The 20,627-nt window shown below is 41.6% G+C and overlaps 1 protein-coding gene across 1 annotated transcript in view; it reads right to left on the bottom strand.

Moving 5' to 3' along the window:
- The window catches only part of Dner (delta/notch like EGF repeat containing), a 281,432-nt gene that overhangs the window by 60,714 nt on the left and 200,091 nt on the right, over positions 1-20,627 (bottom strand). The window contains exon 8 of the mRNA XM_055616991.1: positions 9,820-10,044. Coding sequence (XP_055472966.1) covers positions 9,820-10,044 — 225 coding nt within the window. The remainder of the gene's footprint in view (positions 1-9,819; positions 10,045-20,627) is intronic.

Below are 20,627 nucleotides of genomic sequence, written 5' to 3'. Positions count from 1 at the left end.
TATGTATGTATGTATGTATGTATGTATGTATGTATGTATGTATGTATGTATGTATGTATACACAGATTGGGAAGAATTAAAGCATGGGAGCATTTTTCAGAGGTTTAATAGCTTTAAATTTATTTCATCATTAATTCAACTTCATTTCAATTTACTGTCTTCGTAGTAGACTGAGCAGTCAGTCCTAATCCTAAAATCTAAACTCTGAAATGCTCCAAAAAGTTGAAATAGTCTCAGGATCAGCATGACAGCTCAAGTCAAAGTTTTCTCACCTAACCTCATGTGATGGGTTACGGGCAAAGTGCACAAAATTATTACAAAACACTATGTAAGGTTATCTCTAGCCTACTATGTTACTTCAGGATGAAAAAAATCAACTTCGTGTTTACACTGGGGTCTCATCCTCAAGATCTCTCACTAGTCCTAAGGATTTCGGGGCGGGGCACTCTTCAGCCCCTGGACTTCGACGCGTCTACACTCAGTGCGCCGCAGCGGCAGTTCTCGAAGTGCCGCAGTTCCTGCACCAGCCAGCGACAGCTTCATTTGGGAATGTGTTATCCTGTGTGTTCTTAGGCCCTACCGAGGCCTCAGAAACTCTCAGGGCTGAACCCGGCTTTCAGACACATAGTTTTGGCTAAAGACTATCATAGAGATGCTTGAGCCAACAAAACTGCCTTGCGGTAATTGGATTCCAAAGGAAAAAAAAATTAAATGTAAGCAAACTAGCACCACAACTCAGTAATTTGAGTCACCCTGAGTTCTCTTCCAATTGCCAATACTGAATTAAAGATAAGCCAGAAATCACATGCATGCCTAAGACGTTATAAAGTAGGGAAGCTCAGAGGGATGTTGCTGTGCACTCACTGCAGACTCTGGGAGAGCACGCAGCTGCTAATATAAGGAATGAAACTTGTTGGAAAGAAAGCTGGGGACAAGGTGCACCCCTTGCAGAGTCAGGAGGGAGAAAGGGAGTTGGTTCCTAGATGCCCATTAGCCCTGCCTTAGTCTCGGAGCCTCTTCCTCTCTTCTCAAGTAATCAAGGAGAAGAGTTATGTTTTTCTTCTTCCTTTCTCCTCAAATTTTTTCTTATCAAGAGGATAGTATATGAGGTGTGTGTTACTGTGTGCTTGTGTGTGTGTGTGTGTGTGTGCTGAGCTTGGCCCTGAGACTAGTTCAGGCAAATGGAACATTTGCAAAGGAGAAGCAGCCGCTTTCACAAAGTGCTTTGGAGAGCCATTGAGGTGCTAAAGGTCCTCACTATGAAGCCTGCTGATCTGGGTTCCATCTCTAGGAAACTCATGGTGGAAGGAGAGCACCACCTCTGACCTCTACACCTGTGTTGTGACACACAGGTTCCCATACACAGAATAAATAAATAGATAGATAGATAGATAGATAGATAGATAGATAGATAGATAGATAGATAAATAAATAAATAAATAATGATGAAGCAATTTTACATTTTATTTTAAAAATTAAAAGTCCATGAATGTTAGGCCTAGTCCTCCATTGCTGCTCTGGGTACCCAGCTGTCAAGTGAAGAAGCCAGCACTGCCGATACTGGAAGCTGAGAAAAACGTGGTCCTGTGAAAGCCACACTCCGGCGAACAGCCAAGCAATGCAAGTTGGTCACTCAGGACCAGCTGACTTGCTATCTAACCACAAAAGCATATGTGGGCGCCTCCCCTGCTGGACAGGGGAAGAGACTGCAGCTCAGCCCTCCCCAAATCATCCCACAGGCTTATAAACAGCAAATGGGTGCTTTCAGCCAGAGTCTCTCAGTGGTTTGTCACGCAGCAGTAACTGATACAAAGGTTTCATTTCCAGGAACAATGCCTAACTTAACCGGGTAAGATTACCTGGCAGAAAAGCTTTCAGGTGCCAGAGAGTTGGCAGGAAAGGCAGTTTTAGGGAACAGTTGGTAAAGGACAGCTTTTCCAAAACCGCAGGCCGGCACCACTTCCTCCATTGGCCATACCATTTCAGTTGCAGCTTCTCTAATCCTAAAATCACCATCTTACCAGTGAACCACACCACAAACATTTTCCTTGTGATTTTTTTTTTTTTTTTTTTTACTCTGTACCATTAAAACTATGTGGGGGCTGGAACAATGGTTTAGCAGTTAAGTGTACTTCGTGTGTACCCACATGCAGCTCATAACTGTCCCTAACTCCAGTTCCAGGGGATCCAATGCCCTTTTCTGACCTCCACAGGCATTAGGCACGCATGCAGCACACATACATACATATAGGCAAAACATTCATACACATAAAATAAAAATAAACAAATCTTTATTAAAAGATCTGGAGTGATAAAAATGAAATGTGTCCTTAAGACTTAAGTCCAGGAACTCGGCGATGGCTCTGAAGTTAGGAGCACTGGCGACTCTTCTAGAGGAAGACCTGAGCTCAATTCCCAGCACCTAAAGGGCAGCTCACAACCATCCATAGCTTCGGTTCCTGGGAATGCATTGCCCTCTTTTGACCTCCACGAGCACCAGGCATGCATGTTGAACACAAACATATGTTCAAGCAAAACACTCACACACATAAAATAAATAAATCTTTTTATAAGAGTTTGTTAGTCCACTCCTATGAAGCCAAATGGAATTTTTAAAAGAGGACTGTGGTATCACATGGGGAGTACTGAGTGACAGGGCAGAGGGCACAGTGTCCTGTAATCACCATTGAGCTGAGAGTGGTCTATGATTGAAAGGAAGGAAGGGGAAGGGAAGGGAAGGGAAGGAGCCATGCATGTCCTAGTCTTTTCAAGGCAAACCTGAGTGCACTGAATCCTCATTAAAACTGCATTGTGCAAACAGCATCAGCTTCCACAGCGAGCTTTCAAACTGAACAGCAATGGCCACAATGCCAAACAATTACAAAAATGCAGGGCATTGTCCTCGGGTCTTTGTACAAATTGAAATCCCAGAGGAATCTTCAAGCATATCAAAGGCTAGAAGCCTGGAAAAATAGGACATGCAGAGGAGTAGTTATGTTTATTGTTTAATGTGGACTCTGGACTCAGGCTACAGTCAGTCACGAGATGGATAGCATCCATGACACCCACTGTTACAGGGTCTTCAATGCTAAATCTCCAAGGTCCAGGAGAGCTACTGTTCCTGATAATGATGGGCAGATGTTTCTGCAGAGGCCATGCTGTGGGAAGCTTGGGACATCAAAGCTTCTCTCAAGGCAGAAAACTAAAAAATACCAAAAGCAGGAAGAGGAAAAAGAACACTTCAGACTCTGTGATGTTTCCAGAACAGGTAAAAAGACATAACAACATCAAGAATGTCTGTGGTTCATAATAATCAATGCAGGAGGATTTGGGGGATTTAGAGGGCAAGGGAGTAGATATCAAGGACCCCCAGAAGTGCAAGGTGCCAGTCAAGAGAAGCTCTCGGAGCTGAGAGGGCATCTGTCATGTGGCTGTGTCTGCAGCCTCTGAGTCATTGAAAGGCAGGCTTCTTTATTTAAAAGCATCCAGCAGACATCAGGCCAAACGCAGTCATGAGTTCCAACCCAGGTAGCCTTTGGCATCAAGTTCCAAGCAGCAGGTGGATCTTCAGAGTGCAACATAGACAGGACGGAAATGGGGGGCCGGGTCCCATCCACTCACAAGAGTTCTGTTCCCTGTCATGCTGGGCTTGGACACCTCTGTGCTGGGACTTCTATGCACTGACCCACAATCAAGGCCACCTTCAAGCAGTGTCCACCTTTTCAGGGGCAGTTCTGAGACGGAAGAGTCTGAGAGTTTGTGTTTGTGATCGTTCAGCCAAAGTAAGAGGCCAAGGTCACAACCTATGTGGGAGCAGCAGTTCCGCTACCAGGCTCCCAAGAGCCTAGTAGGTCAGAAACTGTGAGTCTGCAATGCCGAGCAAACACAGATTGAACCGAGGGTCGTGTCACTTCCCCAGCCAGCCGCCTGGACTCTAGAGTCCTTGGTTTCTTCACAGAGAAGCTGTGTTGGGTGTTTGGCACAGAGTCTGGATGGGGTCAGTTCTCAGACATGAAGAAGCTGAAGGCACGGTCGGCCTGGGTAAGGTCCCTGCCCCCGTCTGCAGAGCAAGTCCATGGCACCAGCGACCCTCAGTTTGATGCGCTCATTTGAACGAGCAACCGTGACAACTAACACTTTGGAACTGCAGTTAAATTCTTCATTTTTCAGTCATTATTGCCCTCAAAGAACGAAGGGGACAGTTTAACCCTGTTTCCTATTTGTTCTGAGGCTACAGAGGTGCTGTGTCTTTACTAGCTACATTTAAATCCTTATCTCTTACCCTTGTCTAGTGGAGTCAAGGGCAGGGAAATGGCAACCACACTTCCTACTTCATAAAGACTGATGAATCAGTACTTCCCTCCCAAAGCTCTGTCCAGCCCCTGGCCCACAACTGTTCATCACCTAGGTCACAAAAATTCATGTGCAAGATGGTGAGCAATCCCTCAATCAATCCTTGGACAATTTGGTATGTACATGTAACTAACCAGTGAGGGAATAACCGGCGATTGAGTTGACAGTAGAAACTGAGCAAAGATAATACTCAGCATCTTACTGATACGTGGTTATCTTGGATTGTTTTATTTCTGGAGATTGAACCTACATCTTCACACATGCTAGGCAAGTGCCCTATCACTGAGCTGTACCTTCAGCCCTGTTTTGGGACAGGATCTCAGCGGTTTGCCTAGGCAAGCCTTGAATATATCATCTTCCTGTCTCAGCCTTCCCAAGTGGCTGGGATGGTAAGGTCTATCTTTTAATGTCTTAGACAAAATTCAAATGTGGTGTTGATTCATGTTGCTCTGCCATGGCCTCTGAGTTATGCCTAATATCATCACACTGATCCTAACGTCCAACAGAGGAAAATAGGGCTTCATGCATGGGCACTAGGCCCGCTCCTAACAACTCCAGCAATCTATCTGTAAATGACAGGCAAGTTATGGATGTCAGTGGCTGTTCATGTCTTCCCCAGTTCTTAGTTCCATCAGCATTTCCAAGAGGAGATTTAAGCTGTTTTTGTTTATTTGTGGGTGTTTGGGTTTGTTTTGTTTGCAGAGTACAGATTCTGAGGAATGAGGCAGGTCCCCACGGGGGAAGCTCCTTCTGAGTAAACAGGACTTCTTCTCTTTCTTCCTCTTTGAGACCAGATGGTAAAAGAAAAGAAGAAGAAGAAGAAGAAGAAGAAGAAGAAGAAGAAGAAGAAGAACAACAACAACAACAACAACAACAACAACAACAACAACAACAACACAAAAAACAGGCACCATATTTTGGAGTATGAAATAGGCAGTGTATCCCAGGATTGGGAGCCTGAGCTATATACCCACACGGTCTACACCTCTCATGAACAAGGAGCTGAAGCAGATCACAGCATGCCAATACAAGAATGTATTGAGAAAGAATTCCTGTCTTCGTCCCAGGAACCCGGAGGAAGCTCCGGGGTTAATAAAGATGAAAGCTGTCCACTGTCCTTATCCCAGAATTTGAGAGCATCCAGACTCTCATTAGGGAGCTAAACGCTGTCCTATCTTTATAGGTGTGTTGGTTTCCTGGCTGCCGCTCAATTACTATGAATAACCAGTAATTAAGTCTTATCTTTATCCTGTTTCCAGGCAGTGCTATTGGAATACTGATGTAGGCATCCCTGAGTATCACAGTAGAAAGTGAGACCAGCTGTGTCTCACAGGCTACACAGAACAGAAATGCAGCCTACGAGTGGGGCAAATGTAGAAAATAGGGGGAAACAGTATCCGAGTCCTAGGAGTATGATTTTTTATTAAGACAATAGCAAAGGCATTTTGTTTGGAAGGAGCCTGATTTTCTTTCCTTTGCAGTCTGCATCTGGATGACATCACTGAATCAGTCGCCCCACAGTAGAGAAGAATTGGCTGGGAAAGGTGGCCAACACTCAGTCCAGGTCGAGGGGCCCAATTGACTGGCATTGCATTGATGGTCGTGAGAGATACTATTCATAAAATTTAAATGTGACACATAATCTGCATGCAAACTACTCCAATGCATTGTGCCTTCTGTTCTTTAAGATAGATCCACCTGCAGAGGTGAGGCCAACAAGCGAGCAAGTGGACAGTCCTCACTCAAATGTATTAGGGCCCCAAACCAGACAAAGAGAGCTGAACCCCGTCTTTTTCCAGTCAGCCACAGCTCTGGTACTGGTCATCGGCAGCAATGACTTTCTAAAACAGCATCTAAAAGATGCCACCGTTCCACCAGAGTCACAAGAAGTCGTGTCACCACCAGCAAGCGCCAGGGTGTGCCCTCGACACGTTCCCACCGAATGTAGGCAGCATTACCCAGACCTGACTTCTCCAGCCTCTGCGAGATTTCAGTTTGCAATGTTTTAAAGAATGAGTGGCCTGTCACTTAAAACTGTCACTGGAAGTTGACATTTCAGCAATTACTCAGTGGTGACATTTTATTCTTTAGTATTAAAACGCCATCAGGAAACAGTAAGCCAAAACTGAGGCTTGGAAATAAAACCCCTGACACATGTGATTTGCAGTGATCAGAATGGCATGTGCTTTTTATTTTTTATTTTTTCAGATGAGAACTAATTGCCAATCTAGCATGATTTCAATCTGCTGCCATTTACAAAACAGGATCTGTTTGCTCTCTGTAAAGATGATCCAGCCCACCACTCTGCAGCCAGACACCCAATTTCATCCATTCTTACAAGATTCAACTATTATGCAAATGAGTGGTAAAGCAATTACATACTGCAAAAAAAAAAAAAATTAAGACAAGAAATTTCCCATTCACAGACCTGTCATGTTCACTTCTTAAAAATGTAAATTCCTGCCAGCTGTCTCAAGGCATATAAAGTCACATAAAGTCATTTCCCATGAAGTCACCCAACCACCTGAGAGAGTATTCCCCCTGGAGGCAACCGGGTGTCCCAAATTTGATGAGCAAGCCCTCATGGGATTCCAGGACCCCACTGGAGGCGGCATAACAAATGAAAGTATTATGGAACAGAAGATGCATTTTCTGTGGGCTTCAAAGGCATTCAGGAATTGTGCACACCCACAGGCAACTACCAATCTAAATGTTTCAAGTGGACATGGAAGAGGCTGGAACAGACAACAGAAGGGAAAGTAATTATAACTGGGAGATATCTCAAAAGATGCTAACTGAAGATTCCTTGATAGGGTTGAAAGGGTAGCTCAACACGAAACCAACAGAGGGACTACACCGAAGCCCTCCCTCAAGGGAGGACTTCCCCAAGTAGGAAATTGAGGCCCAGGAATACTCTATACAAGTTTCATGTTCATAATGGATAGATGGGGAAGGCATGGTCTTTCTACTGCTGCCAACTGCCTCTCTCAGAGTAGAAAGAGAAACAGTGAGTAATGATGTCTCTGCTTAGGATAACAATACACATGCAGACAGACAGACAGACCCAAAGACAGTCAGAAAATTTATTTTCAAATAACTATGTTCTACTTGAAAAAAATTAAAAATATTAAATATGCCACAGATTTTAAATATGCTTACGAAAGAAAAGAATTCAGAGCAGAAAATGAGGTTGTTTTCTGGTCTGTCCTGCTTGAGTATTCTCTCTGAGGCTTATAGGAAAAGAAGGCTCTCAGAGGCAGGAAACAGTCTATGGGGAAGTTCCTGACAGCAATCTTTCATTCCCAGTTGCCACTGAGGAGAACCACCCCACAGGTGCCATGACATCTCTAGAGTGTTTGGGCACAGAGAGCCCTATTCGTGTCATGCGTGAGACCTGGTTCCATCCAGCATAATGGCACCTTGTTCAGTCTGCTCACACCACGCTGTCCTAAGGATGTGCTTTCCAGGTAGGGAATCGTACATCCCTGCTCTGCCTCCTTCCCCAGAATGCAGCTCTGCCACACATGGGCTTGAGTTCCCACACAAGAAAACCAGGCCCACCAGGAGAGGCAGGTCAACCAAAATTCAAGCAGAGAAAGATGATGCAGACCCTGAGAAGACAGGGGCATCACACACGGAATTGAGGATACTTCCCTTCAAGGTTTACAAGTAATCCCCACATATTACTGTGATCGTTAATTGCACCTGTCTAGCTACCTAGATGATGGATCCAGATATTTTCTCTATATACATAAGACCCAAAAGCATTCTTCTCTGAGATGGTATTAAGATTGATATCAGCAGTCTCTGAGTAGAGCAGATGATTGTATAATATGGCCAAGACTCATACCAGCTCTTGGATGCCTTAAAAGCAAAGACTCAGGTTCTTGCAAAAAAAAAGATTTTAGCTTCAAAGCACAACTCAGACATCATGCCTGGGCTTGCAGCCTGCCAGCTTTCCCTACGAATTTTGGACTTGCCAGTCCCCACAATTGCATGAGCCAGTTACTTAAAATAAACCACTGTGTGTGTCTCTTCTGCTTCTCTGGAGAATCCTAACACTGTTACCAAGCAGATTAAACAGCCCCTCCTCTGTATTGCAGAACATGGAAGAAAGAAGAACTTGGCAAAATATCAGCTGCTTAGAAAACCGGAGAATTAAGAGTCTATGTGCAGAAAGCTTTGCATCACCTTTCAAAAGCTTGGCTGCATTTCCTGTTAACTCTTAATTGATTTGTGAGTATGAAATGTGGCCTTTGGAAGTTCTGAGCCTGGCGCTGAGGCCATAGAGCCAGAAGCATGGAGGTTGGAATCTAGGCTGAGGCTCTCTAATGAGTACAAGGTCACAAGTAAAGAGTGAGTCTCCAGAGGCTTTCCAGGTAAACGTAGCCCTGAAAGGAGGGGCCAAATGTGTGACATATCTAGCTAAGAACCTAGGAAGACTGCAGTCAGCAATGGCTCAGGAGTACAACTGCTGATTCAAATCATTGAAACATATTTATATACCTTTCTCTCACTCCTTGGGGTAGAGTACCACCTACCACAATCATCAGCATATCCTGCCACAGTGCATCCCCGGGTGATTTCATCTTTGTGCAAGCATCACTGAGAATGTTCCACACGTGCTCAGATGGCGAGGAGGTCCAGAGGCTTGTCAACCCTGTGGACCAGCTATGTATGTGCAGCATGTTGTAACAAAAGATCTCTCCGAGGTCTGTGACTGTGTCACACTGTAAAGATGATGGGACTCAGAGAAACAAACTCAGTCCCTGAAGAGAGATGGAGTAAGAGAGAGCAGGCAACCCAGGAGGAGAGCACAGCCAGGGGTCAGTGAAAGCAGGTACTGGCTAGCCACAGTGACCGGTCAGGGACTTAATTACTTCATGTGCTGGGAAGTAATGTGAAGATTTAGCTCATGGAAATGAGGGAAGGAAAGAGCTACCTACCCACACGCTCTTTTCAGACACACTGGTAGACTGGAAAGACACAGACGAGAACCAGTCATCACTCTTACTTCGAAACTTCCACAATCTAAGTATCAGTAACATGAATGCAAAGGATTTTTTGGAAAATGAATGACGAAGCTATTGAATGTTTACAGGGGAAGTCGGGGGTAGCACGCTGCTCACGGGGTAAGAATTTCAATCGACAGTGCAGTGATAAAAGGACTGCATTGTGCTTGCCCTGGACACTAAAATTGTCTTAGAAGATTCAGGCCAGTTTAAATGTCATCATTCTGCTTTCTAACTTCCTCACAATGAACATGAATGGCCTGTGACTAAAAGAAAAGGCCTGTTTAAGGCTCTACCAAAAGTGAGTCTGAAGAGTAGATGTGCACTGAAGAGTGGAATTCACTTCTGTGAATATCACATTCTGTGGTGTGATTGATACACACTTGGCTCACACGCAAGCACAAGCTGACAGGGCCTTCCAGGAAAGGCTTTGCTGTCTACATGCAGGACCCACCTGGATCACAGAGGCACTTGTAGCTGGTGCCCAGGCTGCGGCAGATGCCGTGGGCACACGGGCTGAGGGCGCAGAAGTCCACGAGCTGGGCACACGCGGGCCCTGTGAAGCCAGGGCTGCAGCTGCAGGTGAAGTGTACTCCGTCCACGTAGCAGGTGCCGTTGTTCTGGCACGGAGACGACACGCAGGGGTCCACCTTCTCTTCGCAAGCGGGGCCGAAGTACCCTGCAGGAAAGAAGGCATGAGGCGGCTTTCAATTTTTCAAAACTGCGCTGGAGATGTAGCTCGTTGGGAGGAGTAAGCTGCCCAGCAGAGACTAAGCCCTGGGTTCACTCCCCAGCACTGCATAAACCAACATGGTGGCACAAGCCCCGGAATCCCAGCACTAGGGAAGCAGAGGCCAGGGCTTCAGCAGTTCAATGCCACCCTCGGGGATATAGAAAGTTTGGGGACACATAGGATAGATGAGACCCTGTCTCAAAGCATAAAAATTTAAAAAATTAAAACATGTTTGCATACAATTAACCGATTCAGATGTCCCAGCCCACTGAGACCTGTAATAGCATTTATCTTAGACTTGGCAACCCTAGGTCAAAATATCAAATGCTGTGATTTTATGCTTGTTGAAACACAAAACATATGACTGCTTGGACGTACAGCATGTGTGTGGTCTACATGCTCGTGGCATGTGTCTATGTAGACAGTGATTACCTGAAAGTATAAGATGTAACGCTAAGGTAAAAGAGAAAAACCCGTGTAAAATAATGATGATGACATCTCGCCCATCCTTATCATTGGTCTTTATACAATTTCCTGAAAACACATATCCCATTTAAGTACAGAATATCTGGATTATAATCTGTTCTCCCAAAATGTACAAGTCGGCGTTTTTAATAAATGTATTCTGATGTTTCAACCCAAAAGATGTAACATATATGTATAAAAACATTTTAAAGATTGATTCTGGTGATGTGGTCCCATCCAGTCTTCCAGCGCAATGCCATTTGGAAAATAGTGGCTGAGCACCATTGCATGCCACAGGATGAGTGAGTCACCCAAGCACGACACTAAGAACAAGGGCAGATTCAGAAGACCACATGTCTTTTCGTGCCACTACATAGAGATGTCTAGGAAAAGAACCCATGAAAATATAGGATTTAGATATGTGGGGCCTGTTCCTGGCGTACGAAGAGAGGCCGGGGACAGCAGACATGGATGGTCCACCAGGTTGAAGGAAATGTTCAAAAGTGGTCCAGGCCGACAGCTGTACACCTGCATGGATTTCCTGAAAATGCTGAATTGAGCAGCTGAGAAGAACGAATTATAATCTAGAAATTATGCATGCAAGCATGCTTTATGATATAATATTATGTAAAGCTGTTATGTATTTTAATTTTAAATGAGAAAATCAGATAAGAGTTTTTTATTGTTTTCTGTATACAGAATTTGGCATTTCTCAGGCTAAAAACTTACATATACATGTAAGTGTGGGCACATCTCTTCAGCCACCCACGAGTATGTATTCAGCACTGACACAACCCTAAGCGTCTTTGTACTTCACGAGTAATTTGAATAATTTGAAAATTGAATAAATATTTAAGTTTTAGAAATTAAATTAAGCCATGTTACTCATGCATGCTTTTCCTGTGACATTCCACTTTTCTTATCTATGTTTTGTTTATATTTACTTATATATACACATAATTCCTTAGTGACAACTTCTATAGTCATTGTTAAGAATATAGTGAATCTATAAAAATGAACAATAATAACTCCAGATTTAATTATCTGAAGCGCCACTCATAAGTGGGTATAATTGGCTCGGAATCATTCTGAGTAGATATAGAAAAAGAAATTAAGTGACATTCAACATTTTATAAACTACTTCTGGCTTTTAAATTTTAGAAATCAAACTAATGATGTAACATACAATCAATTTACATAATGCTTGAATTCTCTGAAGAGTCCCCTTGTGTGGAATATTTTTCTATCTTTCATGTGTTCCATTCTACTCTGCTAAAAAGAAGATATTTCAAAACTTAGCAACACATGGCAGCACTGTAAAGTATCCTTACTTAACAATCCATTTGAAAAAATAAAACTATCTAGTAATATCTTAATTTTAGAGCAAAATTAATTCTCCCAGTTTTGGTCTAAAAAATGCACTATGGCCATTTGAATTATTAAAGATATAACTTGGCCCTGTGTGTGGGCACTGATAAAGTAATTCTTATTTTCTTAATCTAAGGAGACAGGTTTGGGAGATTACCTGACCAAGTCAACCCACAAGTTGTATCAGCCAGACAGAGGCTCTCGGAGCTTTTCCTCCAAATGACTGAATGATGCGTTGGTGAGAGCCACAGCACCTCCCAGACACATTGGGGCTGAGGCTCGTGGGAACTCACAAGGACTATGGCAGCATGTTCATGACCTGCACAGGTTCCAGCGAGATAAAATCCTAGCACTAAGGGACGTGGACACAAGTGCCACCCCAACCAAGCAGCAGCTGCCCGGGGGAAGATCTGTCACTGGGCGTCAAAGAGACCCCAAGGCAAACGGGGCTGAGGCTCGGGAGGAGCTGACAACACAAAATGAATGCCACGTTTTTGACTGTTTGTGCTTTTGTTGCTTTGGTTTTGGTATTTTCAAGAGAGAGAAAGGACATGCAGTTGGATGGATAGGGAACATGGAATAACCTGGGAGGGTTGGGACGGGGAAAATAAGATATACATTGCATGAAAAAAAATTTAAGCAAAAGAAAATCATGCAAAAAAAAAAAAGAAAAGAAAAGAAAATCATGCAACACTGCTGGTATTTAAAGACACCCAAAGTTAGAAAAACCTCCCATTTTACGGACTGGAATAACAAACGTTGTTAACATACCTGTGCTACCCAATGTGACTACAGGCCAGTGCAGTCCCCTCCAAATACCGATGGCAGTCACAGAACACCAACACCAACACCAAACACTAAAATTCAGGTGGAAGCACAAAAGACCCCAAGTAGCCAAAACTATCTCAAACCTGATGAACAAAGCTGGATGTGATACAGCATCTGACTTACTGAAACACAACAAAACCACGGTACCCAAAGCAGCATGGCACTTGGAAGCACAGTCCAACAAAACTCAGGAGGAACTCTAAAAACAAAACCACAAACCTACAGCTAACTGATTCTCGGTGAAAATCAGAACATCCCTGAGCAGGATAAACACTGCTGACAAAACTGGATAGCTACTCACAGAGGACTGAAACTGACCCATTATCTCCAAAAGTCAACTCAAAATGAAGGCAAAATGAACCGGGTTCAATTACCACCTCTGCCACTAACCTGTGACGCAGAACTGAATCCCTCTGGCTCATTTTCATATCTGCTGTTTGGATTTATTGTGGATCTTAGATGCAAGCATAGTAACTCTCAAATACTGTTGGCTAACAGTTAGTGTATGGCTGCCAGAGACCATGTGGATGGCATTGGTATGGACCGCAATGGGAAACAAAAGAAGAGGTTTTGCAGTCAGGGTTTTCAGTTCGGCTGGGTTGCTGGACAGCTGAAGCATTTAGGAACAAAAGGAAGAAGAGAAAGCTGTGCCAGATTTTGAAAGTTCTCTGACTTTAACTAGCAAACTCTGCATTTCTTTCTATTGCTCAAGCCATTGTTATCTTATTCATGTGACATCCTTTTGTAAATGACTCACTTCTTCCTCAGCTGCCCCACACATGACCTTCCTAGGAGAACAGGGACAGGGTTTTGTAACACCAGAAATGGAAAGCCAAATAAATGAATAAAAATTAACCTCCTTATAAGCTGTCTGACCTAGGACAGAGTATTTTATCAATTTGGGTTCTATTTCCTTACCTGCAAAATGATGGGTGGTACCCAATAAATGTTGGATTCAAATTCCTTTAAGCTGTGAGTCTTACACTTTGTATGTATACTCAGAGAGTGAGTGTAGAAAAACAGGAAGGAAGCTGGCCTGTTAGGCAATCTCTGGAACATAATCAAATTTCACATTTGACCAGAGTCCCCCAGGGCCACATTCCTAAACATGGCTAAGGATGTTTTCTGGAATCAGGAGGTGCTCACACACAGCTCTTTAAACACATGCAGTTATTGGGCCACCCTGCAAGGCAAAGTGGGTGAGCTCTTGGGGTAACAGCTGTGGGATGAGGTACAAGAATTGCTCAGAAGGACATCTCTCCCCAAGCTCAACAGCAGTCTGTTGAAACCGTGCTTGTTCGTGCAAGTATTTAGAAGTGCATGCTCTGTTCTAAGGCTTTTATTATATTGACTCAAATATATATATATATATATATATATATATATATATATATATATATCCAATCATGATAGTGTATATATATATATATATATATATACTATCATGTATCATGATTGGATATATATAAATAATGTATGATTAGAACTCATAAGCCCCATGTGTACTATTATTTCTTCACTTTAAATGATAAAGTAGACACAGGAAGATCAAGAACTTTGCCCAAAGGCACACAGTTAGAAAAAGACAGAGCCATATCTGACCCAGGATTCTCAAGCCAAAATTCTGTTGTACTGTTCAACCATCCCAGGTTACAGCAAAAAAAACGAAGTTATAAGAATAAATGAGTGCTAGTATCTGTCTTAAAGCCTCAGTTATTGGATGCAACTTAACCTGTATCCATCTCCCTACTTCCTACATTACAAAACTTCAGCTCAAATAGCTACACAAAATAATAGCCACACTCAATAGCCTCTGCTATAATTATGTATTGACCTGTTACTCCATTCTGGATAGTGAGATATATTTTTAAATGATCTGAGGTCACATCTGAAATCATCAACATGGACAAAATAGTCATTGAACTACAAGCAGAATGGATTAAAAAACATATAGGAACATCAATGACAAACTACTACAAATCAAAAATAAGAGACAATATTAAACAAGGTCTACTGAATCAGATCAATGATTAAATTAAATATAAATGGACTAATACTCTAAAGTAAAAGGCAGAGTTTCTTAGATTGCATTAAAAAATCCAGCAATTTCTATGTGTTCTCTAAAAAAAGGGTAAAAACATTAAAAACAAATAAATAACATAGTCAATACATCCATAGTGGATTTTAGACTAGATTGAGCTATATAACAAGATCTTATTTCATAAAAAAATATATTAGACATGAAAAGGATTCTTAATATAAAAAGCATGCAATTCATCAGGAAAATCTAATTGTCAAAAATGTGTAGGTATCTAATTAAGATAGTTTCAAATACATAGAGAAAAAATACCAAAAACCATACAAAAAAGACTTTTCATAGTGCTTAATGGAGTAAATTGACAAAATCAATGACTATATACAATATTTGAATAAGATATTCCTTTCATAACATTTGATATAATTTGATAATTTCAATAAATATGAAAAAATCATTATCCAAAATCAACATTCATTCATTACTTTAAAACAGAAAAAAAAACTTTAGAGAACTAAAATAGTTGTTAATTTCCTCTTAGAAATAGCATCATATTTAGCAGTATGGTAATGAATAACCCCCGTTATAAAGAACAAAGAAAGGATTCTACCCTCTACACCTATATTCAATATTTCACTATATGTAAAAGGCAAGTAAAAGCTTAAAGCTTTTTTAATAAGAAAAACAACATGACTATATTATTTAGCAATCTATGATATTATGCAAAGGAAACCAAAGGAGCTTATAATAAAAACCAATGAGCCATAGGTAAAAATAACAAACTATCAGGACAAGCCAATATATAAAAACAAAACCATTGAGTCATGAGTAAAAATAACAAACTATCAGAACAAGCCAATATATAAAAACGAAACTATTGGGTCATGAGTAAAAATAGCAAACTATCAGGACAAACTGTATTTTTGTTGACTAGCGATAAGCAACTAAAAATGAGTTTAAATGCCATTTAAAATATTATCAATAAAACCTACAAGAGGTTGGAGAAATCGCTCAGTGATTATGATTGCTTGCTACTCTTGCAGAGAATAGAGTTTGGTTCCTAGAACCCAAATGGCAGTTTAAAACCATCTGAAACTGCAATTCCAAAGATCTAATGCCCTCTTTAGACCTCCATGGACACCAAGCATGCACACGGTACTTACACATGCATGCAGGCAAAACACTCCTGGAAATAAACTAAAAATAAATATTTTTTAAAAAATAAAATAGAAGTGAATTTAACAAGAGATATTCAATAAACCTACACTGAAAATTATAAAATATTACTTAAAATTTAAAATGTCCAAATAAAACATGGTTATACCATGTTCATGGATGTGAAATACCCAATGTCATGAAAATGTAAATTATCCCAGACTCCTTAACTATGATAGCAGTTATTTGAGCTATCTGCTATTTGAAATGCAATAAAATTCTCATTGATAATCCATGTCAGTATAATCAAGTAACACCCATCTCAGCGTCCTCATCTGTGAAAGACAGAAGTCTGACAGAAGGCTTGAGATCTTGATGCTAGGGAGTTATTCCATGTACATTCAACAGGTTAATGACAAAAGAAAAAAAATTAAACCGAGCCTCATCTGACTCCGGAACTATTTCCTTAAGACCCATGCACTGCCTCACACTGGAGTATATCTATAAAAGCACCTGGCTAGTTGAAAGTTCTAGCACACAAAACCCTGTCTGAGCCAGGCATGGAGGGGCATGCTTGCAATCCTGATTCTCAGGAGGTAATCTGCGGGATGAAGGGCTCATTTGGGCTTGCGGTCTAAGAGGCTACAGTTGATTAAGTCATGACAGTAGGTGGCAACTAATCACTCTGCGCACAGTCAGGAAGCAGAGAGGAATGGACCCCAGTGCTCAACAAGTTCTCTGGCTTCTTTCCCCCTGTTATTTATTGGGTTTTCAGGCCATATTCAGGGAGGATCTCCCCTCCTCATATTCACTGTGGCACATGTGTACCAACACACACAAAAAATGAATAATTAAGAAAATATGCAGAGGACAGCAAGTGGAATACAGCTTTGTGAGGTATTGTAGCATAAATAGTAAAAATTCCTAGTAAACGGTAGTAATGCTGAGTGTTCCACATTTTTAGTTGCGGTTCTCTGGGTTAATCACCACCTACTGCAAAAAGAAGCCTTTCTGATGGGGTTTGAGAAATAAACTAACCTATGGTTATAACAATAAGTCATTAGGAGTTGGTTTTATACTATGTCCCTTTAGCAGAGTTCTAGTAGGAAGTTCCCCCTAGGACCTAGAACCAACAGGCTCTTGACCCAGATAGTGATGGTATAGGTTGCATCTTGCTGAGCAGACCTCCTTAAATTCAATCAGAAAGTGGTTGATTATTTCCATGACCTTCATGCCACTATTGTATCCGTGGGCTTTTATTTCTAGACTGGTCTTTATTGTAGTTTTCAGGGTTGACAGCTGGATAAGATTAATGATAACCTTTATCCCCTAGAAAAGAGCAGGGACCCATCCAGCACTATGAAAGCTAGCCAGCAGGGATATCAGCTTGATCTCTCCATGTTCTATGATTTCAGTATGTGCCATCTTCAGCAATAGGGTCTTACCATTAAGTTCTGTGATATCTATATCACAGAAACTCCTTCCAAGGCTCCGGAATAATTAGGGAAGAGGAGGCAGAAAGAGCAAGCAGTGGTGGATGACTGCAAAACGATGTTTTCCAAGTGTGACAGGGAAGTTGCATTGATGAACTACAACGGTTGTGACAATGTGCCCAAGACCTGCGCAAACGCGAGTCAGACAAAGCCTCTGCACTGAGGGAAGATGTGGTCATGAAATACCACTGCTGACTGGTGAAGTAAAAGCAATTGATAGCTGACAGGAGAAGATGAATTACTTTTTCTTCAGGTGGGTCCACATACCCAAGATTGTTTAGGCAAACACCAACTGGCTAACTGGACTTGATGGGTGGGCATAAAAAGAGAGCACAAACTTGGATGTGTATGTCACGGGGTAGATCTGGGAGGAGTTTGGACATGGTGAGTATGATCAAAATGTAATGTATGACATTCTCAAAAGAATTAATAAAAACTTTTAAAGTAGCAATTCTGAAATAACCAAAGATTACCAAATTATATGAGAGCAAAAATAGAGAGTCCCAACTAGAAGGTAATGAGAAAACTATTTGAATTTAAAATCCTCCTTAGAGAGGAGGAAATGAGAAACTATTTGATGCTGTCAACCAACAGTGCAGAGAGAATGACCACAGAAGCACCTCTTGTGTGCAATAGGAGGTTTCAAGATGTGCAGACAGATATCAGAAAGTGTTGGGAAGAAAACTGAATATCTCCAGAGAAAAACTCAGTCCCTAATATGTGGACACAATGTTACCAGATAAGTGATTTCAAAGGATGGTTGCAAAAAAAGAAAATGAAAGATTGGAGAGCTAAAAAAAAAAAAAAAAAAAAAAAAAAAAAAAAAAAAAAAAAAAAAAAAGGAAAAAATGTATCCAGTTGACTCTGCCTTCAAATTTTCGTTTGAACCAATATTTACATGACTATCTGCTGGATATGCATTATGCAAATAAAAATAAAATGTCCTTGCAATACACACATTGTGAAAAGCAGGTATTTAAGACCAAAGGAAATCAGTTGTGGGATATTTTAAACTGCAAGACAAGTGACATCATTCTGTGTAGTGTCAGAAAAATAAATCGTTTGCAGAATTAGTAAGAGAGCATATGAAATAAAGCTGGTAGTATAAAAGCAACTCCCATGGAGAAATTGACATGCATAAACCTATAGAGCTTAACCCTAATGAATGGTTCAAGCCACACCTGGGAGTCTTTCTAATTCTTTCCTTTGTGAATACCCACATCAATCAATGGGTCTTGTAGCTCCCACTGACAAAACATATCCTGAACTCAATACCTCTTCTCTTGCTCCTCAGCCACCACCCCAAAGTCACAATCATTTCTTCCCTGACACAAGTTTCCTCTGATGAAAGCCCCTGGTCTAGCTTAGCCACACAACCAATTCCCCACAATATGAGACTAGCTTTCATAAAATGTAAATGTTGTCACACTTACAATCATCTCTGAATAATGCCAACTCCCTTCCATGGGCAGCATGTCCTGTGTGTGTTAACTCGGCCGACCAGTCTGATGTTTCATTTTCTAGCATCTGGCCCCAATGGCTTCCATTCGGTTCCCAGATATACTTCGGTACGCAATCCTAGAGCCTTGCTGCCTTTCTGGAAGTTCTTGCTACATGTGTTCTCCTCTCTCTCCCTCTCTCTCTTACTCTTTTATCCCTCACACTCTCCACTCTCTCTATGCAATGTTCATGTTTGTATTGGATGTGCCCACCTATATGTGTTGTGTGTGTGTGTGTGTGTGTGTGTGTGTGTGTGTGTGTGTGTGTGTAGATCAAAAGTCAGCACTAAGTATTGTCTTCTCTGGATCTCTACCAAAATTTTTCGAGACAGAATCTCTCACTGAACTTTGAACTCATCCGTTTAGCCAGTCTCGCTGGCCAACAAGCTCTAAGGACCTTCCTGACTTCACCACACCCTACCCCTAGCACTGGCTCACTACAGAGCCCAGCCTTTATGTGGGTGCTGTGAATCCATACTTGGATCCTTGTGCTTGCATGGCTGGCAGTTGGCTGACTGAGTCATCTCCCAGCCCCTTTGAGCTTTCATCCCTGGGTCACATGTTAGACATACCTCCCCTGATGACTCCAGTCTCACTGAATTTTTGTCATAATACTCCGCTAGTTACTCTCATAGCATTTGTCTTATTAGAAATGACATAGCTGTGCGTTGGCTCACGTACCATCTGTTTTTCTGCCCTCAAAGAGACCACAGCCTTTCTGGAGAAGAATAAATGTTGGATCCTCTTATCACTGAGTCTCTGCAGCACAGTACTTAAGTTTTTAGAGGCACTGAATAAGTACTTGTAGAGTGAATAAGTGCACAAATTAACAGATGGGGAAGAAAACATATTCTAATAGAATCATTACACAATAGAGTAATCAGACAAAGAAAACTGATAAACATGGATTGGGTTTTAGAGGTAACAATGAAGAAATAGGAAAAGGATGAATATTAGTCATCAGATATTGTGATTACAGGTATATAAATTAATAACCACTGAAAAGAAACAAAGGTAGAGAGTTTAGTTCTGAGTGTGCTCTGGATGGTGCAGCAAAGTAAGAAGAAGGTTCACTTAGGAGCTCATTCCTCAGCGAGAGCACCCAGAATGCACAGGAGATGCTGGGAAATATTGCACTGTTTCTTCCCACAGATACTGGAATGATTCTGCCATACATAAAGGGTTAGAGGGACAGCCCCAGCCACAGTTATGGGGTTGGTATGTGGCACCAGCAGTGAGAAGAAGAAAGAGCTGGGCTTTGTGCTGGGCTCTAAAAAAAGCCTGAGATTTGACTCAGAAGACAAGGAAGAGGAACAATGTTGGACTTGGAGAACGGATTGTTGACAAATGCATACAGAAAAGTTCACTGCAAGCACATTTGCTCTCCCTTTAAGAAAACAGTTATGTATAATAAAGAGAAGCGGGAGTATCTAAAAAAATCAGCTACAAAACTGTCAGATGTAGAAGGTCCAATAAGGCTGCAGTTAAAATGTGACTGAGTATAAAGGTAGACACTGGCATCCCAACTAACTGGCAGCAAGACAACCAGTCACCTGAGTTTGAGACCAATCTAACAATATGACAAGACTTTAGATAGATAGGTATGTAGTTAGGTAAATGATGGAAAAATGATAGATAGATAGATAGATAGATAGATAGATAGATAGATAGATAGATAGATAGATA

Source organism: Psammomys obesus, unplaced genomic scaffold (genome assembly GCF_907164565.1).
Source record: "Psammomys obesus unplaced genomic scaffold, mPsaObe1.curated_primary_1811, whole genome shotgun sequence".
Taxonomy (NCBI): domain Eukaryota; kingdom Metazoa; phylum Chordata; class Mammalia; order Rodentia; family Muridae; genus Psammomys; species Psammomys obesus.
The sequence above is the reverse complement of the archived record's forward strand: the minus strand, read 5'-3'. Positions and strand labels throughout refer to the sequence as shown.